At 52.8% G+C, this 25873-nt stretch overlaps 2 protein-coding genes and 1 non-coding gene across 5 annotated transcripts in view; all 3 read left to right on the top strand.

Moving 5' to 3' along the window:
* CHD4 (chromodomain helicase DNA binding protein 4) overlaps positions 1-15163 on the top strand; it is a 32440-nt gene extending 17277 nt beyond the window's left edge. For 2 of the 3 annotated variants that reach the window (XM_040978790.1, XM_040978789.1), the window contains exons 26-40: positions 4882-5062; positions 5147-5233; positions 5326-5414; positions 5510-5643; positions 5955-6099; positions 6212-6377; positions 6626-6723; positions 6805-6934; positions 7447-7518; positions 7792-7929; positions 8172-8280; positions 8388-8520; positions 13034-13229; positions 14431-14594; positions 14704-15163. In XM_040978790.1, the coding sequence (XP_040834724.1) occupies positions 4882-5062; positions 5147-5233; positions 5326-5414; positions 5510-5643; positions 5955-6099; positions 6212-6377; positions 6626-6723; positions 6805-6934; positions 7447-7518; positions 7792-7929; positions 8172-8280; positions 8388-8520; positions 13034-13229; positions 14431-14594; positions 14704-14721 (1860 nt within the window). In that variant the 3' untranslated portion in view covers positions 14722-15163. Of the gene's footprint in view, positions 1-4881; positions 5234-5325; positions 5415-5509; positions 5644-5954; positions 6100-6211; positions 6378-6625; positions 6724-6804; positions 6935-7446; positions 7519-7791; positions 7930-8171; positions 8281-8387; positions 8521-13033; positions 13230-14430; positions 14595-14703 lie in introns of all 3 variants that reach the window. The other variant, XM_040978788.1, reaches the window with a different exon arrangement.
* LOC121155608 lies at positions 6414-6551 on the top strand. Its single transcript, XR_005883686.1, has one exon.
* Positions 15164-15769: 606 nt separating the features above from the next.
* Positions 15770-25862, top strand: NOP2 (NOP2 nucleolar protein). Its single transcript, XM_040978787.1, has 16 exons — positions 15770-15842; positions 16026-16135; positions 17702-17747; positions 17907-17995; positions 18179-18408; positions 19709-19761; positions 19875-20038; positions 20141-20340; positions 20449-20538; positions 21838-21925; positions 22001-22141; positions 23262-23401; positions 23546-23635; positions 23728-23850; positions 23987-24215; positions 25180-25862. Exons 2-16 carry the CDS (start codon positions 16030-16032, stop codon positions 25743-25745), a joined length of 2355 nt encoding a protein of 784 aa, XP_040834721.1. The 5' UTR covers positions 15770-15842; positions 16026-16029; the 3' UTR covers positions 25746-25862.
* The last annotated feature ends 11 nt before the right edge of the window (positions 25863-25873 follow it).

Below are 25873 nucleotides of genomic sequence, written 5' to 3'. Positions count from 1 at the left end.
CGAAGTACCTCAAGAATATCAATGAGGTGGACCCTGGTATGCAGGAGCGATGGCCTCAGCAGCTGTCCCCTGCGGGGCGAGCTGGGCCTTGGGACTCGTGGCCCAGCGCTAACATCAGCAAGGTGCTACCCAAGCATGTCCTGGGCCATGCCAGAAAATGTGCTGCCGGTTTGTGCCTTGTGGTTGGAGAGGTGTCCTGTAGCATCTTGGACTTGGCTGTCGGGAAATGGATAGTCATGTCTCACGCACGCGCAGAACAGTTATGCTGGCTTGTTGCCAGAAGCTTATTCTCTCCTAAGCATTTTATTACTCTTAACAAGTGTTTAGAATACTGTCTCAAGTTTCTGGAGAAAAAGGAGGATACCAGATTCATACATAGGCGATATATCTCCCTGTGAGTTTTCTTCTTTTAATTTAGCATTACTTTTTTTTTTTTAATGTTATTTATTGGAAAGGCAGATTTACACAAAGGAGAGAAGGAGAATCTTCCCTCTGTTGGTTCACACCCAAAATGGCCACAACAGCTGAAGTTGTGCTGATCTGAAGCCAGAAGCCAGGAGCTTCATCTGGGTCTCCCATGTGGTAGTAGAGTCCCAAGGCTTTGGCCCATCCTACACTGCTTTCCCCGGCCACAGTCAGGGAGCTGAGTGGGAAGTGGAAGAACTGAAACAGGAATAGGTCCCCCATATGGGATACCGATGCTTGCAGGTAGAGAATCAGCCAGTTGAGCTATTGCGCAGCCCCAAGTGGTTATCTTTACTGGCTTGTCTATTTCAAAGGCAGAAGTAGACTTTTGGTGTCTCTCCTGCTCTCCTTTTGAGAAGCATCCCACCTCCCAGCTTTCTCTCAGCTTTTCCCTCTTCTTTCCCTGCTCACCTGGTCCCTTTGCATATAAACTTTTCTGTCTCAAAAAAAAAAAAAAAAAAAAGGCAGAGGTTGAGCACAAGTTGCTATCCACAAGTTTATTTCGCAGATGGTTGCATTGAACGGATCGGGAGCCAGATACTCCTTGGCTCCTCCACAGGAGCGGCAGGGGCCCAGATACTTGGACCATTTTCTGCTGCTTTTCCAGAGGTATTAGCTGGGAGCTGGATTTGAAACAGTAACCAAGACATAACCCAGTGCTGTGATACTCTGGCAAGGGGATACTGTGGCACGAGCAGCAGTTGAACAAGCTGTTCTGCACATCGAATGAGGGAGAGACAAAGATATTTCACTCGCTGGTTTATTCTTCCAATGGCTTCAATAGCTAGACCAAAGCCTGGAACGAGGACATCCAATTTGGTCTTTCACATGGGTGCAGGGGCCCAAGTATAGGGCCATGTTTTTCTGCCTTTTCTGGCACATCTATAACAACCTGGATTGGGCCTGGCACGGTACCCTAGCAGCTATAGTCCTCACCTTGAGTGTGCTGGGATCCCATATGAGTGCCAGTTCTAATCCCGGTGGCCCTGCTTCCCATCCAACTCCCTGCTTGTGGCCTGGGAAAGCAGTTGAGGATGGCCCAAGGTGTTGGGACCCTGTACCCGTGTGGGAGACCTGAAAGAGGCTGCTAGCTCCTGGCTTTGGACTGGCTCAGCTCCAGCTGTTGTGGCCGCTTGGGGAGTGAACCATCAGACAGAGGCTCTTCCTCTTTGTCTCTCCTTTCTGTATATCTGACTTTCCAACAGAAATAAATCTTAAAAAAAAACTATTGAAAACAGAGCAACAGAGATTCAAGTCAGCATTCCTATATGAGATTTTGATGCGATCTGCCATGCTTTATTTATTGGCATGGTGGAAAGACACAGAACCCTCATCTGCTGATTCACTCTAGGGTTGAGCCAGCCTGAAACCAGGAGCCCACCAGTCAACCCTGGCCTGCCTCAGGTGACCAGAGCCCGACTGGCCTGGGAGGAAGGTGGATCTGAAGCGGAGGGACCAGCACTCCCACCAGGTGCTGTGATGAGGGGTGTAGGTGCCCAGGCTGTAGGCTGCCCACCTGCCATTTATTTATTTTATTTATGATTTGTTTGTTTTATTTGAAGGAGTTATAGGAAGAAGGAGTAAGGGGAGAAAAACAACACACTTCAGTCTACTATCGTCCATGTGGTCGGTATAGGCAGAGCTGGGCCTGTATGAAACTGGGAGCTAGAATTTTCTTCCCAGTCTCCCACTCTTGTGCAAAGACCCAAGGACTCGGGGCCATCCCCTGCTGCTTTCCCAGGCCATTTATAGGGAGCTGGATATGAAGTGGAATAGCCCGGACTAGGCCTGGTTTTGGTATGGGATGCTGGCACTACAAGGGGAGGATTAGCATGCTGTGCTACCATGCTGGCCTCTCAGTTATGGCGCAGTGCGCTAAGCCTCACCTCAGCCTGTGGTGCTAGCATCTCATATGGGCACTGTGTTTGTGTCCTGTCTGCTTTACTTCCCATCCAGCACCCTGCTTATGGCCTGGGAAAGCAGCAGAGGATGGCTCAAGTCCTGGGACCCTGTATTTGTGTGGGAGACCCAGAAGAAGATCTTGGTTCCCAGCTTTGGTTTGGCTCAGTGGGTGGAAGATCTTACCTCTCCTCTCTGTTACTCTGCCTTTCAAATAAAAAAATTAAAATACGTATGTTAAATATTAATTTTTTTCTTGTTTTTATTTCTTGGTCTTCCATAGTAAAAATAAGAAACTGAGAGAAGCATGGCTTGTATTGCTTTACTTCCATAAATAATACAGAGAGCATAAAGCGAAGGGGGAGTTGGCTGGCATTGTGGCATAGCAACAGCAGCGCCCTACTTTAAAGTTCCAATTCGGTTGCTTCTCGGCCTTTTGGCTGAGGTCAAGTGTGGAGTGTCAGTTCAGTCCCCACTGATCTGCTTCTGATCCAGCTCCCTGTCACTGAGCCTGGGAGGCGTGCAGGTACTCGTGTCCTTGCCATGTGTGGGAGACCCGTGTGGGGTTTCCGGTTCCTGAGGAATAAATGGGCAGATGGATGAGTTCTCTGTCTTCTCTTTGTCAGAAATAAATATTGACAAATAATTATTTAAAAGTTAGTGTTTACAGAGACAGACATTCCATCCATCAGTTCATTTCCCAGAGCTGGGCCAGACTGCAGCTCAGAGCTAGGAGTGTCTTTTGAGTTTCCTACATGGGTGGGGATCCCAGTACTTGCCATCTTGTACTGCTCCCGGGCGCATTAGCAGGTAGCAGGATGGGAAATGGAACAGCTAGGATTTGAACTGCTGCTCAAACGGGATGCAGGGGTCACAGATAAGGGCTTTATGTGCCATACCACAGCACCAGCCTCAAATATTAAGTATTGCAAAACAAAGTTTATTCTCGCCTCTGGTCTCATTTGAACCACTCAACTTTGAGTTCTTTGCGCTGTCACAGGCTTGGTCCTATTTGACATCTTTTCTTACCCTGTTGACCATCCCTCTTGCTGTGTTTTTCTCGTTTGTAACTGTTGTCTTTACTCTTGAAGGTGATGCTACTAACCTCAATCTGTGTGGCTGTGGCTGACAAGCCTTAGGTCTCTGGAGCAGCGCGGCGTTCAGCCAGAAGCTGCCCTGCTGACGGGGTACCCCTCGTGCCTTGTGGCAGCAGTGAAAACACCTGGGCACAATGGACGGACAGTGCTGGCTCACTCGGTCGTCTCTGCTGGCGGCTGCACACGTGTCCAAGTGACCGTCCAATTAATGGCTGTGGCTGCTATGTACTTTGGAAATATTCTTAAAAATTTCTTGTTTGAATGAGTAGTAATTCTCATGGTGACTGCATAAGAAAGCAGTCACATGGTTTGCGGTTACAAAAACATCTGTTTCACTCTTTACCTACCTATTTTCCTGCCTGGAGGACAAGTGATGTGTTCAATATCTTACCTATCTTGGCAAAACTAGCTTATGCAAGTACAAATAATGTGCTCATCTCTATCCTGTGCACACATAGATACACACCCACATGCACACCAATGCCCTTTTAAGCACAAAACTAACTGGCTATACGCAATGCTCTCACCTTGATTTTGTCTGATGTTTTTTGGAAATGAGCGGAAGTCAGAAGATCGATCTCTTTCCCCTGCCCTTATTTCTTGCTGAACCTTGCGTCGTCGTTTGGAAGGAAGATGGTCACTTCTGCTCTGCTTAGGACCAGGAGGGTTACAAATGCTGAAGCTTTCATATCTTGGCATGGATGTTATAGATTGAACTTCCCTGATGGGAAAAGCAGAAAAGCAAAATGCTCTGAAATCTGAAACTTTCTTGAGAAAGAGTTTTAGATGTTGGAGCAGATTTGTGTTTTGGATTTTAATTAGTTCCCACGATGATGGGCAAACAGCTAGGTTGTTTTCCATATGACTCTGTTGATGACAGCTTCCTTCCAGTAGCACGGCCTTGGAGAATCCAGTGATCCTGCAGTGTCTGACAGTAACGACTTCTGTAAGACTTGGAGAGGAGTGGAAACCTTGTTTGGACACCAGAGGATATATACTTAATCTTGTTTTTGTTTCTTGCAGATAGTTGAAGAACAGGGCTTATGGCCCTTCCATTTTTCTCTCTCAGGAAGCTCTTTTGCAGTATCTCGGAAGCTTATCCATTCTGCCTTGCTAACCCTTTTTCTTTTTTCACCGCCTCCCCGCTGTGTGTGCTTCAGTGGAAAGGGTTAAAACATGGCACACTGGGCATCCCTTGCTTGAATAACGGCTCTGTTTCGTGTGTGTTTCTTCAGTGTGTGGACTGAGGCGCCGTGTTCTGTCAATGCAATTTCTTCTAAGTTCTTAGATCCAAGCAGGTGCAGCGAGTTCTTGAGAGGCCAGTCACGGAAGGAGCTGGCAGAATGGGAACTGTGAGGGCCAGGGGTAGCTGGCGGTGTGACTTCAGCACCCCTGAGTCCTGGCCCACCCTCTGTCCCAGGAGGAAGAGGAGGTAGAACGGGAAATCATAAAACAGGAAGAAAGTGTGGATCCTGACTACTGGGAGAAATTGCTGCGGCACCATTATGAGCAGCAGCAAGAAGATCTAGCCCGAAATCTGGGCAAAGGAAAAAGAATCCGTAAACAGGTCAACTACAATGATGGCTCCCAGGAGGACCGAGGTGTGTGTGGCCGGCCCCGCCCCCAACCCATGGGCCGTTCCACTAGAGCAGTGGGCCCCGCTCATCTGCCCTCTCTCCCTCCAGATTGGCAGGACGACCAGTCCGACAACCAGTCCGATTACTCAGTGGCTTCAGAGGAAGGTGATGAAGACTTTGATGAACGCTCAGAAGGTGAGGACTGGGCTTGGTTGCCGTTTGTCTCAATATTGTTTTTGTCTGGTTAGCCTGTGTAGCGTCACTCACTCATCCCTTTCTTCTTGCAGCTCCCCGCAGGCCCAGTCGCAAGGGCCTGCGGAATGATAAAGATAAGCCATTGCCTCCTCTGTTGGCTCGAGTTGGGGGGAATATTGAAGTAAGTGCAACTCGACGGAGGGGTGGTGAGTGCTAGATACTGAGTCTTCCGTGGAGTGGCACCGGATCCCTCTCACCTGGCTTCCTCTTCTCTAGGTTCTTGGTTTTAATGCTCGTCAACGAAAAGCCTTTCTTAATGCAATTATGCGCTATGGGATGCCACCGCAAGATGCTTTTACTACCCAGTGGCTTGTGAGAGATCTGCGAGGCAAGTCAGAGAAAGAGTTCAAGTGAGTTGAAGGCTGGGGCAGCCAGTGTGGAGCAAGAGCTCCTTTTGTTGGTCATTCCAGCGTGCTGGTGTGAGCTGTCTAGGGAAGTGGGCTGTTTGCTTGGCTGACCTTGGCAGGGGAAACTGTAATAGGAGTTCTCAGGTCCTTAGCTGTCCTGGAAGAGAACATGGGAGTGCTGCAGGGGCTGCACACGGGGGAGCTGCCACATGTGCTGGTGGGACTTAATTGGGGGGAGCCAGCACGTTGTCATAGTGTATAAGTGGGTAAAGGTCTGCTCTAGGAGTTGAACTTATTCTGCTTTGTTGCTACAGGGCCTATGTCTCTCTCTTTATGCGGCACTTGTGTGAGCCGGGAGCAGATGGGGCTGAGACCTTTGCTGATGGCGTGCCCCGAGAAGGCCTGTCCCGCCAGCATGTCCTCACCAGAATCGGTGTGATGTCCTTGATTCGCAAGAAGGTGAGCACTTTGCTTCTGTCTGCTGTTAAAGGTTTCAAGGGAAACTGGAAGGCCAGTGGGAGAGGAGCTAGGGCTGGAACGGGATCTTGAGCTTCTTGTCTTGTGACTACAGGTTCAGGAATTTGAGCATGTTAATGGGCGCTGGAGCATGCCTGAACTGGCTGAAGTAGAGGAAAATAAGAAAATGTCCCAACCTGGGTCACCCTCCCCAAAGACTCCTACACCCTCTACTCCAGGGGACACACAGCCCAATACTCCTGCACCGGTCGCTCCTCCTGGTAAGTCTGCCTGTCTCAGCCCTGGTTCCTGTCTTCTTGTCCTGGCCTAGGCATCTCTTCTCGCCTGTGCTCAGTTCTCACAGGGGAGGGCGGCAGGACACACAGCACTTTCCCTCTCAGTTTAGGAGACCACCCTACGAGTGGGGCTGGGTCTTAAAGGCGCGAGAGGACAATTTGCAGGTGGGGAAGACATGACCACCTCTGATCTAGAACCTCCTTCCTTATTGATTATCTCCTTTGGTCTGCAGAGGATGGAATAAAGATAGAAGAAAATAGTGTCAAAGAAGAAGAGAGCACGGAAGGGGAAAAGGAGGTGAAAGCTGCGGTCCCTGAGGCCCCCATGGAGGTAAGGTGGGGGTGGCGGATACTGCCCCAAGGGTGGAAGGTGCCAGCCTGCCTGCTTCATCATTCCTCTGTTTTTTTGAAGTGTGCACAGCCTGCTGCCCCTGCCTCCGAGGATGAGAAGGTGGCGGCTGAACCTCCTGAGGGAGAAGAGAAAGTGGAAAAGGCGGAGGTGAAAGAGCGAACAGAGGAGCCCATGGAGACAGAGCCCAAAGGTAGCCCCGTTGTCTTTTAAAAACAAAACATTCTTTTGCAGATTTATTTATTTGAAAGGTAGAGTTACAGAGAGAGAGGGAAAGACAGAGATGCTTGCTCCATCTACTCATCAAATGGCCATAATGGCCAGGGCTGGGCCCAGGCCAGAGCCAGGAGCTCCGTCTGTGTCTTCCCCATGGGCCCTCTTCCAGTGCTTTCCCAGGTGGAGCAGCTGGGACGTGAACTTTGCCTGTATGGGATGCTGACATCTCAGGTGGCACTTTAACCCGCTGTGCCGTAGTGGCATCCCTGCTATTCCCAGTTTCGAGCACAGACCTCTGTTTGCCATAGAGCTTCCTGCTGGGCTCTAGGAACGCCTGACGGAAGTGACGCTCCTTAATTCAGAATCACACTCCTCCTCCAGCCATGCTTTATGGATTGAAATTCAGATGTGGGACTGTTAGAAGAGGACAGCTGTGGGACAGGTGACTGTTCCTGCTTCCTGTGGGTCTCAGTGTGTCTGTTGCTCCAGGTGCTGCTGACGTGGAGAAGGTGGAGGAGAAGGCAGCCATAGATCTGACTCCTATCGTGGTGGAGGACAAAGGTGAGTGCAGAAGTGGCAATGCATTGGAAGGACTCGGGAACCAGAGGCCGGGAGTGTTTTCCCTGCCTGCCTGTAGCTGTGTTCCTCCCCAAGTAAGAGGCTCGCTCTCTGTCCTTGTATTTGGTCATCAGGAGACTGGTGGCCCCTTCTGTGGGTCTGCAAGGCCCCTGTGTAAAGAAAGAGTAGCAATGGCTGGGATGTCTTACAGTGTGCAGTGTCGGGGCTAGTGGCTAGCTGTGTGGAGCTGATGGTTTTCTTCTGTATTATCTATAGAAGAGAAGAAGGAAGAAGAAGAGAAAAAAGAGGTGATGCTTCAGAATGGAGAGACCCCTAAGGAACTAAATGATGAAAAGCAAAAGAAAAATATTAAACAGCGTTTCATGTTCAACATTGCGGATGGTGGCTTTACTGGTATGGGAACAAAAGGCTGCTGGGGTCAGAAGGATCTGAGGTGAAATGGGGGCCATTGCCAGGAAGCCAGAGTAGCTGTACTGGAGCAGGGAACTCCACGCTGATTGTGCCACCTCTGGATTCCTAACTGGAAAGGCAGAAGCAGAGCAAACTGGCACGATCCTCAGGGTGGGGGCAGGAGTGTGTTGAGAGGTCTGACTTCTCACAGGTGTTTTTCTCTGCTCTCCTCACTTCCTCCTCAGAGTTGCACTCGCTTTGGCAGAATGAAGAACGGGCTGCCACGGTCACCAAGAAGACTTACGAGATCTGGCATCGGCGGCATGACTACTGGCTGCTGGCTGGCATCATCAAGTATCCTTGGCTTGGGTCTGCTCTGGGGTCCTGGGGAGGGGGTCTAAAGACCTCACGGCAGGAGGCTCCCTTGGCTTGTTGGGTTTTTCCTCAGCACTTTATAACAGCCATGGCTATGCCCGGTGGCAGGACATCCAGAATGACCCACGCTATGCCATCCTCAATGAGCCTTTCAAGGGCGAAATGAATCGTGGCAATTTCTTAGAGATCAAGAATAAATTCCTGGCTCGAAGGTTCAAGGTGAGTGATGTGGGGAGGAGTAACGCACTCAAGGGCAGGCTTCAAGTGTGCACAACAGTCTGGTCTGGGAGGGAAGAGAATCTGTTCAGCCACAGGAAATGGCATTTGACAGAGCAGTAAGCTTCCCTTATTGCACCAAAGGCTTTGTGCTCTGGTAACTTAAGTATCAAGTTGAAGACACACAGACCTGAAAGTTGACCAGCTGCACAAGGGCTGTAGATGAGTGTGGATGAGTGGCACTGGTGAGGGTGGTGGATTTGTGGGGAAGCCCTGTGGGTCACAGTGTCTGCAGAGATACAGGGATGGCATGGAATTGTGTCTCTGAGGAGGGAGGGCTGTCGGGGGCCTGTGGCCTCTTTTTTTCTTGATTAGAGAATGCCTCATGTGCATAAGGGGAGGGCATAAATGTGAGGCACAGTGTAAAAGCGGAACTCCATTTTCAAAACCCATCAGGCCTCAGGCTGCTGAAGAGAGAATTCCTGGTGGGTGAGGGCATCCTGTGCAGAGGTGGATTGTCATGAGACAAGGGATGTGTCCCGTAAGCTGAGTGTGACTTTAATCAGGGGGAATAGGAAAAGTACACCAGCCTCCCTTGAGGGGATGTATGCCAAGCAGTGATTGGGACAGGGGGGCAAAGACAAATAGGATGGGTGTCTGTTCTCCAGGGACTCTTGCTTTCCAGGGAAGCACCTGTGTGACTAAATTGCCTCCCTGTGCATCAGCAGGGAGTTACCCAAGGTCTCCAGAAGGACTGGGGAAGTCCTTGGACACAGAGGAACTACACCGAAGGCTTGAGAGGGGCAGGTGTTGGCATGGCAGTTGAGCTTTGAGGAATGGCCTGGGGAGATGGGTAGAAAGAAACAGATGTTGGAAGTAAAGGGATGGGGTTGAGTAGAGCTGCAGAGGCAGGAAGCTGAGAGTGTTTGGGGAGTCACAGCTAGTCTAGCTAGGTGCTGGTGGGAGGCAGACTGTGGGAAGGAGAGAGGCAGAGGATAGGCATCAGCGAGTGGGTTATTGGCATCAGATAAAAGAGAATTTGGACTTTGCCCTCTAGTTAATGGGCACCCGTTGGAGGTTTGTGGACTGGTTTTGATAGGTCCCAGGGAGATGGAACTGTAGTCCTGAGATTATTAAACTTGAGAAGTATTAAGAGCTTGGGGCTGTTGCGTTGGTTGTAAGAAAATAAATCAAAAGATAAGAATACAGGAAACAAAACACTGAAAATTTTCTGAACCTGATCTGATTACTGTGGGCATCAACAAGCCTTTTCTGTTGAAGGGCTGGGTAGTAAATATTGCCAGGCCTTGTGAGACAGACAGTTAATATTGCAGATACCCACCTGTGCAATTGTGTGAAAGCAGCCCAAGGTGAATCACACACACACATCAGTCTAGGCGCGTCCCAATAAAAGTTTATATGTAGACACTAAAATTTGAATTTCATGTAATTTTCTTCATCTTTCTTGTCCTACATAGACTTAAGTATTTGAAAGAGTAACAGAGAAGATGGAGAGACAGAGATCTTTCCACTGTTGGCATTCCTCAAATGGCTATGATGGCTGGAGTTGGGCTACACCCAGCCAGGAGCTCTGTCTCCATAGGGATGGCAGGGACCAAGCATGGGACCATCCTGAACTGCTTTTCCATTAACAGGGAGCTGGATCAGAAGTGGAGCAGCTGGGGCTTACACTAGAATTTCTATATGGGATGTTAGTGTTGGCATGCAGCAGCTTGGCTTCCTACATCAAACCAGCAGCGCTTATGTAGTCTCACAAGGCGTGAAATTGTCTTTATTTTTACTTTCTTCCCACGAATTGAAGATTGGAAATTCAATGTCAACCCTTGGGCCACACGAAGCTGATAGTGGGTTGGATACAGGTGGCTCCCAGATGATAGTTTGTGAAGTCCTGATTTTGTAGATTTGAGGTATTAGGTAGTGAGACTTCAAAAATGACGGATGTTTTGAGCTTGAGTCTCTGAGAAGGTTAAGTGATCGTTTACCAAGAGAGGGAGCGAACTGTAGAAGAAAATGGTGCACACAGTTGTAGACAAGCCTTCATTGTTCCTCCCCACCACCCATGAGTGGGGAAGCAGCTGTGTAGAGGCGCTAGGGAAGCAGCTGTGTAGAGGTGCTGGCTGGCACTGCGGGAGGGAGCAGGCATTTGTTTTATTTGACTTGGTTTTCCATTGATTGACTAGCTTCTTTTAAAATATATTTTATTTGAAAGATAAGGTTACAAAGAGAGGGGAATATGGGTGCATAGCCACACACGTGTTTGGTCCTCTCTCCCCAACCCCTCCAGAAGCCTTATATTTACTGTTTCATTCCCCAATTTGGTGGCCACAAGGGCCTGAGGTGTGCTGAACTTAAGCCTGGAGTTTCATTTGGATCTCTCACATGGGTGCAGGGGCCCCATCATTTGGGCCATCAGCATCCTCTGATGTTTTCCAGGCCCTTAGCAAGGAGCTGGATCAGAAGTGGAGCAGGTGGGGCTTGAATTGGTACCCATATGAGATGTTGGTGCTGCAAGTGGAGGCTTACCTGCTATGTCATGATGCCAGCCTCTGGCTGTAAAATGCTTCTCATAAATCAAAAACCAGAATTCTGCCTGCATATTTGTTTATTTGAAAGGTGACAGGTAATAGGAGTGACATGGCTGGAAGAGGCTGAAGTTACCAGCCAGAAACTTGAGTCTCCAGCATGGTGGCGGGGGCCCAAGTACGGGAGCCGACTTCCTGGCACTTTAGCAGGTAGCTGAATTGGAAATGAAGAAGCTGAGACTTCAGCTAGTACTGCAGTGTGGAATGCCAGCATTGTAAACAATGGGCCGGACCACAGTCACATGCTGCTACTTGACACCACAGAATGTTAAGTAACAAACAACACATGCATGTTCAAAAACATCATAGGAAAATTAACAGTATTTTATGCTTACAGAAAACATCATCCTGCAAAATAGAAGCAGTACCCTGTTTTAGAAAAAGAGTAAATCTGTTGGGAGGGTTGCTGTTTAAGGGGAAGAAATGGTATTGATGGGAATAAACAAAAACACCTTACAAATTTTTTATATATAAAAATTTACTTATTTTTATTGGAAAGTCAATTTTGGCCCAGCACAGTGGCCTAGCAGCTAGTCCTTGCCTGGAATGCTCCGGGATTCCACAGAGAGAAAGGTCTTCTATCCGTTGGCTTACTCCCCAAGTGGTCACAACAGCTGGAGTTGAACCGATCTGAAACCAGGAGCTCCTCTAGGTCTTCTGCATGGGTGCAGGTCCCAAGGCCTTGGGCTGTCCTTCATTGCTTTGCCAGGCCACAAGCAGGGAGCTGGATGGGAAGTGGAGCTGCCGGGATTAGAACTGGCGCCCATATGGGATTTCAGCATGTTCCAGGCGAGGACTTTAGCTGCTAGGTCATGCTGCCAGGCCCCATAAATACTTTTATTTGATTTTTTTTTTTTTTATTGCAAAGTCAAATGTACAGAAAAGAGGAGAGGCAGAGAGGAAGATCTTCCGTCCGATGATTCACTCCCCAAGTGAGCGCAACTGCCAATGCTATGCCGATCCGAGCCAGGATCCAGGAACTTCTTTCGGGTATCCCATATGGGTGCAGGGTCCCAAGGTTGGGTCGTCCTCGACTGCTTTCCCAGGTCACAAGCAGGGAGCTGGATGAAAAGTGGAGCTGCCGGGATTAGAACTGGCATCCATATGGGATCGCGGAACTTTAGCTGCTAGGCCACGCCGCCGGGCCCCCATAAATACTTTTTAAAGACTTATTTATTTTTGTTGAGAGAGGCAGATTTACAGAGAGAAAAAAAGACAGTAAGATCTACCATCTGCTGATTCACTCTCCAAATGACTGCAGTTGCCAGAATTGAACTGAATCTGAAGCCAGGAACTGGAGCTTCTTCAGGTCTCCCATGTGGATGCAGGGACCCAAGGCTTTGGGCCATCCTCCACTGCTGTCTGGCCTGGAAATGTGCTATGTTATTGGTAACGGCCTATAGACTGGAAAGGCAGCAGGGGATGGCTCAAGTCCTCAGACCCCTGCACTCTAATGTGGGAGACTGGAAGAAGCTCCTGGCTTTGGTCAGCTCAGATCCAGCTGTTGTGGCTATTTGGCGAGTGAGCTGATTTCTGTCTGTCCTCCGTAAATCTGCCTTTCAAATCAAAATAAGCGTTTGAAAATAATATTATGAGTGCTTTGAAGAGTCATTAATGATCAAGGATAGGGTGCTTATTCTGAAAATGTAATGTGTGTATCTCTAGTGTGGTCTCGGCTCTGTAAAAGATGTGTATTGAAGAACCTCAGGAGCAACATGAAAAGTAACAGTTGTGTGATTTCTAAATTGAGTTTTTATCCTTTTTGCCTAAAAGAGAACAAGTAAAGGTTTTACAAAGCACGGCCCTCCCAGGAGAAGGAGGCAGTGCAGTGTTGAAGTACGGGTGGAGGTGAGCTGCGGGGCCGTCAGAACCGAGCAGAGCAGGCGTGGGTCTGATTCGTCTCGTCCCTCCAGCTCTTAGAACAAGCTCTGGTGATCGAGGAGCAGCTGCGCCGGGCCGCCTACCTGAACATGTCGGAGGACCCTTCTCACCCTTCCATGGCGCTGAACACGCGCTTTGCCGAGGTGGAGTGTTTGGCAGAGAGCCATCAGCACTTGTCCAAGGAGTCCATGGCAGGAAACAAGCCGGCCAATGCGGTCCTGCACAAAGGTAGCCAGTGGCTCCCCTGCCTCCTGCGCCTTCAGCCACCTCCCCAGAGCGGCCGGGAGCCTGCTCAGAGCCTGTGTGTCGTGGCCCCGCGAAGCAAGACACCCAGAGGCTGTCATGGGCAGTCGACGCTGGTCTTGTAGACAGGTTCCTGGAGTGGAACGGGTAGTGCCAGGTCATCGGGAGTGGCTCGGTGCCTTCACATGGTCTCAGATCCTTCCAATACTGGCTTCTATTAAAGTAAAACGGTATTGAAGAGATGGAGGGTGACATGAGGGGAGGAAGGCAGAATAAAGCAGGTGGAAGACAGATCCAGAAGGCAGTGGATGAAAGAGTGAGAAAAGCAAATCCAAGGATAGACTACAATGGAGAGCGAGCAGCACAAGAGGGAGGGGATTTCAAAAGTATAGAACACACTTGAAATGGAAATGGTGAGGTATTAGGGGTTCCAATGTGGTGTAGGGGTCAGGCCAGGACTGACAAGATAACAGCATGTCAGTCACTGGTCCCAAGTGGGGTCAGGCAGCTAGTCCATGATGGTAGAGCATTTCCCCTCCCCCCCAAGATTTATTTATTTTTATTGGAAGAGAGGAGGAAAGACAGAGAGCAACATTTTCGTCTGCTGATTCTTTCTCCAAGCGGCCCCAGCAGCCAGAGCTGAGCTGAGCCAGGAGCCTCTTCCGGATCCCCCACATAGGTGCAGGGTCCCAAGGCTTTGGGCCATCCTCAACTGCCTTTCCCAGGCCACCAACAGGGAGCTAGATGGGAAGCAGGGCTGCCAGGACATGAACCAGTGCCCATATGGGGTTCTGGTGTGCTCAAGACAAAGACTTTAGCTCTGGGCCCAGTAGGGCAGTTTTAACATTTTCATTTTTATATTTTATAAAAATTACATTTTTATATTTTATTTGAAAGGCAGAGAAAGACATTTTTCCATCCCTTGGTTCATTCTTAAATGGTCCTGGCAGTAGGGACGGTCTAGGCTGACGCTGGCCTCAGGAGCATCTTTGGATCTTCTGCCTGGTCCATCTTCTGCTTTCCCAGACAACTGTAGTAGGGAGATGGGCTGTAAATGGAGCAGCTGGGCTTGAACTGGTGCCCCATATGGGATGCCAATGTTGCAGGCCGCAGCTTTACCCACCTTGCCGCTCCCAGAGTGTCATTTTGCCCAGCACAGCTCACCGCCGGCTTGCTCCCTCTGCAGTTCTCAAACAGCTGGAAGAGCTGCTGAGTGATATGAAAGCAGATGTGACTCGACTGCCAGCCACCATTGCGCGGATTCCCCCAGTGGCTGTGAGGTTACAGATGTCAGAGCGGAACATTCTCAGCCGCCTGGCCAACCGGGCGCCAGAGCCTCCACCACAGCAGGTAGGACCATGCCGCTGCTTGGCACTCATTGCCCCTGGGGGTCAGCGGGTTCCCTCAGGAGGGGTGCAGTCCCATGTGAGTTCTGACTGTCTAATCTTTATCCCTGCAGGTGGCCCAGCAGCAGTGAAGTCAGCTCCAGCACTGATCAGTGGTCTTCTCACTTCATCTTGTCCCAGCTTCTCCCCTGGGGGCCCACCTTCCACCTTGTAAAGGAGAGCCCCCTGCCCCGGGGCTGGGAGGGAGGGAGGGGCAGCAGTGCCCTTCCTGCCCCAGCGAGTGCATCGAAGCAGTGTGGCGCCATGTGCAGGGAGCTGGCGGGCTGGCCTCCGGACCCTGGCTTCTCTCCACTGTTACAAACTGCTGTGGGTTCCTGCCGGGCTTGAAGAAAACGAGCTGAATTTCTTCCTCCTTTTGGTTTTATTTTGCTGATTTATTTTGTGTTTTCTCCTTTTTTGGGGTATTCAGAGTGGGCTGGGCCCCTGGGCGAGACACAGCTACCTCTGTTGGCATCTTTTTAATACCAGGAACCCAGCGGCTCCAGCCACTGTGCGGCTAGAGTTTAATAAAGTGAAAAAAAAAAAAAAAAGAAAAACCAAAAGCATAAAAAAAAAACACCACAACAAATTTCTTCATGAAAATTGAAAATAAAAGTTTCCTTGTATTTTAGTACTCTGGTTGAGTGTGGGTGTAGGCTCAGGGGGGCAGAACCCCACCCCTCCGGAACTGTCCTTAAGGGCCTACGGCGGACCCGGTGTCTGGCCCAGGATGGCCTCGGAGGGCAATCCCGGGCACGGTGGGCTCGCGGCGCACTGGCCATGCTAACACTTCTCTGCGCCCGTGGGTAAAACAGACTCGTATGGGGCTGGGAGGAGAAACTGCCAGGAGCTGGATCATCACCCGGTGCACCTGGGGAGAAAGGCCCAGAAGCGGCCCTCTTGCCGGTACCACACGCCTGGGGACACCCGACAAGCGGGGATGCGTCCATCGCGGCTGGGCCTAGGGCACGTTCACCGAGGACACCGGGAGGCTGGGCCTAGGGCACGGGGCGGGTCGAGGCACCGCCGCCCGTTCACAGAGAAGACCGGCCGCCAGGCGCTGGAACGCTCCGAGCGGAAGCGACCGGAAGAGGCGGGGCCGCGGGAGGGCTCTGGCAGTGCGCCTGCGCGGTGCGCTTCCGGGCACCGGGGCCTCCGCAGACTTCTCCCGGTGCACGTGGAGCGCGGCGGCCCGCGTTGAACCCGTTTTCGGGTGAGTGTCGGCCTCGGGTGGGTCTGGGGGAGTCGGGGAGCCTGAGGGCAGCGCGCCGGCCTGGACTGGGGCGGGTGGGCGGCTTGGTCGGCCTCGCGGGAACTGTCGGGGGGTGTGCGGAAGGCCAGCCTTGCTCCCTGTGCCACTCGCGCCACGCCGCCTTCTCCCCGTTCTTCTCCCCAGCACCATGGGGCGCAAGTTGGACCCTACAAAGAAGGTGAAGCGCGGGCCGGGTCGAAAGGCCCGCAAGCAGAAGGGTGCGGAGACGGAGCTCGTCCGCTTCTTGCCTGCAGGTCAGGGCCCTCCCCCGGCCCTTCTCCGTCGTTCTGGGTCTTAACCCTTTTCCCCTCACTCTCTGTGCTTGCTTTCTGTGAAATTGGAATCCCGTTTGTGCGAGTTGCGTGCAAGTGAGTGCGGACGACACGCTGTCGGAGGGCGCGCTTGTAACTATGTGACTGTGATGAAGACGGGAGTCCTCGTGTGGAAGATGGGCCTCTCCCACCATCTGGGTTACACCTTTGCAAGTGGAAGTTGGGAACGGCAGAGCCGATCGGGGCAGAGCCGATCGGGGCAGAGCCGATTGGGGCAGAGCGCCTCATGCGAGGGATGGAGATGAGAAAGGAAGACAGGGAAAAGCTTTGCGTGGCGCGGTGAGATGCGATTTTACTGATCTGTTAGCAAGTCCGCGATGCTGTGTGCGTCTGCTTGGCTTACAGTTTCCCTTCACCCTGGGAAAGAGGTGCAGGAGGGAAATGGGCGCTGAGTTTGACTCTTAGGAAATGACAGTTAGGAAATGAGGCTTGGACTAAACAAGTGAAGTTGAAACGAGTTGAACTTAGTAAGCTGAAAAGTGGTGAATCCAAGCTATTAGGTTGGTGGTGATGCTGTTTTTTTAAATACTTATTTTTATCTTTTGTCCACTGATTCACTCCTCAGATGGTCCCAACGACTGGGGCAGGGCTGGGCTAGGCCAAAGCCAGGAGCCAGTAAATTCATCCAGATCTCCACATTGGTACAGGGACTCGAGTACTTAGCCTGTTTCCCATGGAGCTTCAGCAGGGAACTGGATTGGAGGTGGGGCAGCTGGGGCTTGAACTGATGCCCATATGGGATGCTGGCATTGCAGGCAGTGGGCTTAAGCCATTCACCCCACAACGCTGTAAGCCAGCCATAAACCCCACAAGGCTGTTTTTAAACGTATTTGAGGGAGACGGAACTTCCGTCGTCTGCTAGTTTACTTCTCAGATCTTTGGAGTGGCTGGGGTTGAGGCCAAGGCTGGGAGCTAGAAACTTGAGTTCTCATGCAGACCTAGTTACGAGAGCTGCTACCTGCTGCTTCCTGGAGCAGGAAGCTAAAGTAGGGAGCCGACTGGGGACTCAAACCCAGATGATCCAGTATGGCATGTGAGCATCTCAGCCAGCAGGTAAAGTGCTGTGGAGCGACACTCTGGGCTCGTGTTGTGGTACAGTGAGTTAAGATCCATGGTGCTGGTGTCCCATATGTGCTCCAGTTCAAGTCCTCACTGCTCCACTTCTGATCCAGCTCCCTGCTGACTGTGGGAAGGCAGCAAAAGGCAGTAAAGGCAGACTAAGTGCTTGGGTCCCCTGGGAAACCTGGATGCAGTTTCTGGCTTTGGCCTGGCCCAACCCATGGCCTTTGTGGCCATCTGGGGAATCAACAGAAGATTCTCATCCTCTCTTGCCCCCCCCCCCCACTCTACCTTTCAAATACATAGTTACATAGTTTTTGTTTTGTTTTCCTTCCGGGTTGTGCTGACTCCCTTCCCCGCTGGGTCCCCGTTTCCGGTGCTCCTTTGCATTCACCTGTGGCCTCTTCTGCCTCTTCTCTTTTTTTGCAGAGAATGATGAGAATTCTAAGAGACTGTCTAGTCGTGCCCGAAAGAGGTGAGTGTCAGAGTGCGGGTGGCTGGAGCACCCACTGGCCCTGCTCTGCAGCATGTGGGCTGGATCACTGGGCAGGGCTGACAGCGGACCCCGTGGGTTCCTGTGATGGGAGGTGGCGGAGCCCGCGTGTTCCCATTGCCTCCCTCGGCTGTTTTACAGGGCGGCCAAGAGGAGGCTGAGCTCTGCTGAAGTGCCCAAGACTCATCAGTCTCCTGGGGCCAAGCTTCTGGCTGGGAAGCTCCCCAAAGGTCAGTGGGTGTAGGAGGCCCCCCTCATGCGTGGGGCCTCGGGGGGCTGCAGGAACCCACTGGCTGAGCACTGCTGGGGGTGAAGGAGCACCCCTAGGATACAAGTGGCCACCAGCCAGGGCAGGCTCCCGGGGCCGTGGGGGTGCTTGTCAGGATTTTCTCATACTCTTGTGGTCTCTGCAGGAGCTGTGCAGACCCCTGGGAAGAAGGGAGCCTCTCCTGCACCTAACGCCGTTCGGGGCAAGAAGCGCCCAGCGCCAGCCCGGAGCAGCGATGAGGAAGAGGAGGAGGAAGACTCTGAGGACGAGGATGGTGGGGAGAACCAGGAGGAGCTCTGGGGCTCAGAGGACAGTGATGCTGCTATGGTGGATGACTATGGGGCTGCCTCCAGCTCGGAGGAAGAGGAGGAGGAGGTGAGTAACTCCCTGGGTGCACGGAGCACTCTTGCCTTTCCATGTCCTTGGCTCCAGGGACACCCCTGGGCAGGGGAAAGAGGTTGTCACACGTCATCTCTGTTGCCTTCCCTCCTCGCTAAAGTGTGTTTATGAGTTTTGTTTTTTAAGATCTCATTTGAGGAGCCAACACCATGGCAGCATGGCCTAAGACTTTGCCTGTGGCACCCAGAGGGGCACTGGTTGAGGTCCCATCTGCTCCACTTCCCATCCAGCTCCCTTCTTGTGGCCTGGGAAAGCAGTGGAGGATGGCCCAAGGCCTTGGGACCCTGCACCCACGTAGGAGACCTGGAAGAAGCTTTGGCTCTTGGCTTCAGCCTGGCCTGTCGCTGGCTGTTGCTGTCATTTGGGGAGTGAACCAGAGGGTAGAAGACATCTCTGTCACTCTGCTGTTGATTCTATGGGATACTGGTGCTGAGGGTGGAGGTGTGCTATCTGCTGCACCCACCCACCGCACACCCCATTTCTATCAAGTTACAGTTAGGTACACAGGCACCAGTTGATCACCATAGCTCCCCAAATCCTGAAAACTGCGAGGATTTCAAGTATGATATTGGCCATTACGTTGTCAGTATAATGGAACAAGGAACAAACTTGAAAAGATGTGTGCTGTGAGGTGTGTAATGGTAACACAGAAACATCTGGAAGGGAATCTGGCAGAGACCCGAGAGCCCCACAGACGGGTCTTTTTTTTTTCTTTTAAGATTTATTTATTTATTTATTTATTTATTTATTTATTATCGGAAAGTCAGATTTACAGAGAGAAGGAGAGAGATCTTCCATTCGCTGGCTCACTTGCCAAGTGGCCACAGTGGCTGGAGCTGAGCCAATCTGAAGCTACTTCTGGTCTCTCACACGGGTGCAGGGTCCCAAGGCTTTGGGCCGTCCTCCACTGCTTTCCCAGGCCACAGGCAGGGAGCTGGATGGAAATGGAGCAGTTGGGATTAGAACTGGCATCCATATGGGATCTGGGCACATGTAAGGCAAGGACTTAAGCCACTAGGCTACTTTTCTGTGTCCAGACTTAGGGTATTTGTATGTCATAGGATTCTTGCAGGACAGAGTAAATACAAGAAAATCAAACAGGACTCATCGTATACGCCCTCGATCCCTTGGGCAGCTTGAACGGCGGTAGTCCCTGTGCCGGGCTTATGATTGGTTCTGCAGCGTTCATGTTTCCTCTGCCAGCACTTATGTATTTAGAATAAATGGAAGTGTCAGGACTTCGCTTGTGCATTCATGGCTCCTTCTCTCTCCTCAGTTGCTGCCTATTGAAAGGAAGGCTCGTAAGCAGAAGGCCCAGGAGTCTATGGAGTGAGTCCCGCAGCCATCCAAATGGCGGCTGGGCAGTGGTTGGGGCAGAGGAGGGAGGAGACCCCGCGTGCCTCTGGGAGTCACTCTGTACTCTCTCCGGGACCTGCTTGCAGTGGCCACTGGAGTGAGGAAGACACGGATGAGGAGGAGGAGGATACACCCCCTCCTGCCCGCCCCGGGAAGGAGCCCAAGCCTGAGGCTGAGGAAGCCGACCTGCAGATCAATGTGGATGAGGACGAGCGCTTTGTGCTGCCCCCTAGTGGGCAGATGGAGCAAGATATCCTTCTGGGTCCTGGAGGCGGGAGGGGGCGGGGGCGAGGGCAAGTGCACCCGGAAGGAGTGCCAGGAGCTCCACTTAGCAGTTCCTTAGCAGGCCCACATGGCCAGGCCCCTGACCTGCAGCGAATTCACAAGCGGATCCAGGACATAGTGGCTGTGTTGCGAGATTTTGGGACCCAGCGGGAGGAGGGGCGCTCTCGTGCTGAGTATCTGAGTCGGCTGCAGAAGGACCTGGCCACCTACTATTCATACGGGGACTTCCTGCTTGGCAAGCTCATGGACCTCTTCCCACTGTCTGAGGTACTGGGCCGCAGGCTGCCTCTGCCATGCTCTCCTCCAGCCCCTCTGCTCTGCTCCGCGTTCTCGGCTGGCCAGCCTGACCCAGTCCCTGCTCCCTTGCCCCTCTAGTTGGTAGAGTTCTTGGAGGCCAATGAGGTACCTCGGCCCATCACCCTGCGGACCAACACCTTGAAAACCCGTCGCCGGGACCTTGCTCAGGTGAGGCAGGAGGCCAGGTTTGCTTATCACAGGGAGGGACTGACGGGCGGTGGGGGGCGGTTAGGACCAAGCCAGTCTTGGGGGCATCAGCGTATCCCAAGGAGGCTAACCCAGCCTCTGCTGCCCATGACTGGGTGGGGCAGGGCGGCTGTGTCCCAGAAGTGCTGCCCTCCAAGCAGGTTGGGAGAATCCAGGGAAGCAATTCCTGCCTCAGGATTACATAGAGAGGGAAGTCAAGAGATGCTGTTTATCTACCTCCCACACTGGTGCAGGTCCCAAGACTTTAGGCCGTCCTCCACTGCTTTCCCAGGCCACAAGCAGGGAGCTGGATGGGAAGTGGAGCAGCTGGGAATCAAACCGACCTCCATATGGGATGTTGTTGCTGCAGCTAGCAGTTTTACCTGCTCTGCCATAGTGCAGGTCCCACACAGTGGTATTTTAAGTTCAATGTTAAGGATTCAGGGAGTCTAGGTTAAAAGTTAGCGCTATGATCCTGAGTATTGGGTACCTCCTAGCATGAAAAAAGAGTGTATCCTGGTGTGTTTAAGTTGTTGTTTAGGGTTCACACACCCAGTGTTCTGGTCCTTTTGCTCCTGATCTGGCTTCGTGTTCACGTGTGCTTTGGAAAGCAGCAGATGATGGCTGAAGAGCTTGGGCCCCTCTCACCCGTCTGGGAGCCTGGCCTCCGTTCAGGTCCAGACCCCTGCTTTCCTGTCCACCCCCGACTGCTGTGGGCACCTGCAGGGTGAAGCAGATGGGTGGTCTCTGCCTTTCTCTTTGTGTGGCTGCCTTTCAGATACAGTGAGGATAGAAACAGTTTTAGGGTGGTGAGGTGCCCAGTGTTTTGTAAAACCGGGGTGCTTGCCAGGAACAGCACAGGGCTGCTCTGTGGCGATACTGGTGGTCAGCACTCAGGCAGGAGTGGAGCTGAAGAAAGGGCCCGGTGGAGGAGGCTGTAGGGCTGACGCTGTGGTGTCATGTCCCAGCTCGTCCACTTCCAGTCCTGCTCCGTGCTACTAATGGCTTGGGCCCCTGTGCCTGTGTGGGAGACTTGGAAGGAGCTCTTAGCTCCAGGCTTGGTCTGGTTCAGCCCTAACTGATGGAGGATTTTTTTTTTCTCTCCCTCTAATTCTACTTTTTAAATACATAAAATCTCCCCCCCCCCCAAAAAAATGGTGATGGGGCTCCTGCTGCTGCATGTTCTGGGGTGTCTGAGTCAGGACTCGGAGTAGGTGGCCCTGCCGCTGGCACCAGAGTCCACGTCTCGTCCTGGTTTGTAAGTCCTGTTCTTACTTTCAGGCACTGATCAATCGTGGGGTGAACCTGGACCCCCTGGGCAAGTGGTCCAAGACTGGCCTGGTGGTGTATGATTCTTCGGTGCCCATTGGTGAGTGCTCGTTGCTCTGCACCGCACCTCGATGCATGCTCGTCCCTGGTGTCACAGCACAGTTCCCTCCCACAGGCGCCACCCCCGAGTACCTGGCCGGGCACTACATGCTGCAGGGTGCCTCCAGCATGCTGCCCATCATGGCCCTCGCCCCCCAGGAACACGAGCGGATCCTCGACATGTGCTGCGCCCCGGGAGGAAAGACCAGCTACATAGGTGTGGATGGGGTGGGTGGGGTCAGGGCGCCTCAGTCCTGGGGCCTGCTGTGCAGGCAGCCGGGCAGCCTGGCTGTGAGCCCGGTCCATGCCCCTGGCTGCGTGTCTGACCTCGGGCTCACGTCTGGTGGGCTGCTGCTGTCCACGTGTGCAGGGGGGAGTTATGCTTTGATGGGCTGTGCTGATGGGCTGGGAGGCTCGAGGTGATGCACTTACAGGTTCATCCTCTTCCTACTGGGCTGTTAGTTCTTTTTACTTATTTTCTTTTCTCTTTACAGAGAGCGCTTCCACCACCAGTTCACTCCCCCTCATGCCTGTAGTAGCCAGGGAGCTAGGAACTGAAACAGAGGCTCCCACCTGGGTGGTGGGAGATTTATAAATCTCATAAATTTGAGATGTATTAATTTTTTTCTCTGGAAAGGCAGATTTACAGAAAGGAGAGACAGAGATCTTCCATCTGCTGCTTCCATCCATATTGCAAATGGTTACAATAGTCAAGAGCTGGGCCCGGCGCAGTAGCGTAGTGGTTAAAGTCCTTGCCTTAGACATTCTGGGATCCCATATGGGTGTTGGTTCATATCCCGGCAGCCCCTTCCATCAGATGGAAGATCTTCCTTTCTGTCTCCTCCTCTCTGTGTATCTACCTTTCCAAGAAAAAAAATAATAATAAATCTTTAATTAAAAAAAAAAATAGTCTAGAGCTGAGCTGATCCAGAGCCAGGAGCAAGGAACTTTTTCCGGGTCTCCCATGTGGGTGCAGAGGCCCAAAGATTTGGGCCATTCTCTGCTGCTTTCCCAGGCCACAGCGGGGAGCTTGGTGGGAAGTGAGGGTAGCCGGGATACGAACCGGCACCCCCATGGATGTCAGCACTGCAGGGGGAGGACGAGCCTGTCGAGCCATTGTGCCGGCCTCTCAGCTGTTAAAGCGCTTGGGCAGCCAGAAGGATGTTTAGACCAAGCTGGAGGCTTGCCTGTCGCTAGGGGCTGGGGCAAGCTAGCTAGGCCTGGGAAGTAGGCGGTGGGGAACTGGCTGATTAGGAATGAAGTCAGCCATGAAGGGGTGAGACTGGGGTCAGTGTGGGGGCACTGGCTGCTCAGCACCGCTGTCCTCCCCTCTGCAGCCCAGCTCATGAAGAACACGGGTGTGATCCTTGCCAACGATGCCAACGCCGAGCGTCTCAAGAGCGTCGTGGGCAACCTGCACCGCCTGGGGGTCACCAACACCATCATCAGCCACTACGACGGGCGTCAGTTCCCCAAGGTGGCTGTCCTGTGGGTCACCCCTTGAGGCATCCCCCAGTCAACTCCCCCGTGGCAATAGCGGAACGTGTAGACTTGCTCCTGGGGGAATGAACGGTGTGTGGCGCCTTGCAGAAACCGGCGACTGTCTTGTTTGTTTCTCCAGGTGGCGGGGGGGTTTGACCGAGTGCTGCTGGATGCCCCCTGCAGTGGCACCGGGGTCATCTCCAAAGACCCCGCCGTGAAGACCAACAAGGTAAGGTGGGGGAACCCTCAGGCAGGTGGGGCTGGCCTGTTCTCCCAAGGGTTCTTCTGGGAATTGCGACATGCTGGGGCCTCTGTCTGCAGGATGAGAAGGACATCCTGCGCTGCGCCCACCTTCAGAAGGAGTTGCTCCTGAGTGCGATCGACTCTGTCAATGCTGCTTCCAAGACGGGCGGCTACCTCATCTACTGCACCTGCTCCATCATGGTGAGGCCGCTGCCTCGGCTGAGCAGGGGAGCCGGGCTTGGGAGGCTGTTCCGTGTGCTGCCTTCCGCCGCAGCTCCTGCAGCCCGGCCCTCTCCTTCCAGCTGTCTCATTGCCCTGCCCTCCCCCCATAACCCAGGTGGAGGAGAATGAGTGGGTGGTGGACTACGCCCTGAAAAAGAGGAATGTTCGGCTGGTGCCCACAGGCCTGGACTTTGGCCAGGAGGGTTTCACCCGCTTTCGGGAAAGGCGCTTCCACCCCAGCCTGCGCTCCACTCGACGCTTCTACCCTCACACCCACAACATGGATGGCTTCTTTATTGCCAAGTTCAAAAAATTCTCCAATTCCATCCCCCAGGCCCAAGCAGGTAGGTCATTGTCCCCTCCTGCCTCCCAGGAGGCCTTGTGGTCTGCCTGCAGCATCCTCACCTCAGCCTCTGGGGTCTTGGAGAGGCCTCTTCCAGCTCAGCCGTGGTTGTCCTTGGGGCCTGGGTCCTATCAGAGTGGATCCCTGTGGAAGGGACCACGGGCCTGTTCTGTCACCTCAGCCCAGGGCTGACTTAGGGCCCAGCACTCTCAGCACTGGGTTGGCATAGGCTCCACAGGATGACGCCCCTCCTGCCAAGTGCTGGTCGCCTGCTGGGCCTCTGAGTCCAGTCCTGATCTCAAGGGGAAGGTTGGGGCTTCTGAGACAGACCAGGGCACCGCCTGCTGGGGTAGAACTGGAACCTTGGCCTTATTGGCTAAATTAATAACGAAGCTCGCTAGAAATTGAGTGTATAATATGTCAGGAGTCTTAGTAACTTGTTTCTAATTATTGTGGGTGTGCTGCCTGTTTTCTCCTGCATTTCATCAAACAGAAGCCACAGGAGGAAGACAGCTGTCTGGCTTACAAACAGTAAAGCTCAGTGCTTGGGGTTGGATCTGGAGTTTCTCCAATTCATCCACTGTTAGGGTGTCTTGCTGCCTACTGTCCTCCAGGGGGCGCAGCTTCCCCTCAGATTCTTACCAAGGATGGGCAAGCCATTCCTTCCTATCTCTCTCTATTTGAAAGTTACAGAGAGGGTGAGAGGGGAGAGAGCTCTCCAGTCCACTGCAGTGGTAGGGCCTGTGCTCAGCCGCAGCCTGGAGCTTCATTTGGGTCTCCCACGTGGAGGCCATTTAGAGCGTACTGGAGCAGGAGGCCAAGTGGCCGGCAGCTGAAGCAGTCCACGCCTAGGCACTGTCCCAGGTGTGGAGGACACCTGGCCGAGAGATGGCAGTTAACTTCCACAGTTCACTTCTACTTAAGGCCTAGTTTTCTCAGACTGTCTTGTTTGCCTTTAACCACAGGAGAGTCTGCAGCAGCCGCCCTTACAGATCCAGGCTTGTCCCCGGGGAAGGGGAAGGCCCCTCCCGGGTCTGCGCTCAGCAGCCAGCCGGCCCAGAAGGCTGCCGCGGCTACAGGGCCAAAGCAGCGCACTCAGAAACGACCTCATCTCCAGAAGTTCAACGGCGCGACCGGGCAGGCAGGCGCGGACTTGGCGGCTGGGGCTCCCGTCCCCAAGGCCCAGGCCGCCTCAGAGCTCCAAGACAACAGTCAGCCCCCTGAGCGAGCTCAAGCGGGCAGGGGGCCAAAAGGCGGAGAGACGTGCAAGCCGGTGGCTGGTAAACCGTGGACCCCCAAGAAGGCTGCCGACCCACGGCAGAATGCCCTTCCCAAGGGCACAGACCCTGGAACTCCTGCCGAACACACCTTTGCCAAGACCCATGCCCGGCCCCCTGGGAAGGTCCGAGGAAGCAAGAAAGTGAAGCTGCAGCAGCTGGGGCAGCCTTCAAAGAAAGCTGCCCTCCAGACCCACAATGGCACGGCCCAGGGCTCCAGCCGGCCCCCTCCGGCCAAGAGGAGGAAGTCCTAGGGTGGCTGGTTGTAAGCCAGATGGTGCCGGCTTGCCACCTGTGCTACTGTGGTGGACTGTACCCTCTGCGAGGATGGCCCTGCCACTGGGCACACACATGAAATTACATATGTTTTTGTAGTTTGGCT

Source organism: Ochotona curzoniae, unplaced genomic scaffold, assembly GCF_017591425.1.
Source record: "Ochotona curzoniae isolate NIBS_2020 unplaced genomic scaffold, NIBS_Ocur_1.0 contig_2927, whole genome shotgun sequence".
Classification (NCBI taxonomy): Eukaryota; Metazoa; Chordata; class Mammalia; order Lagomorpha; family Ochotonidae; genus Ochotona; species Ochotona curzoniae.
Note: the sequence above shows the minus strand (reverse complement) of the source record. Positions and strands in the feature narration are given on the sequence as shown.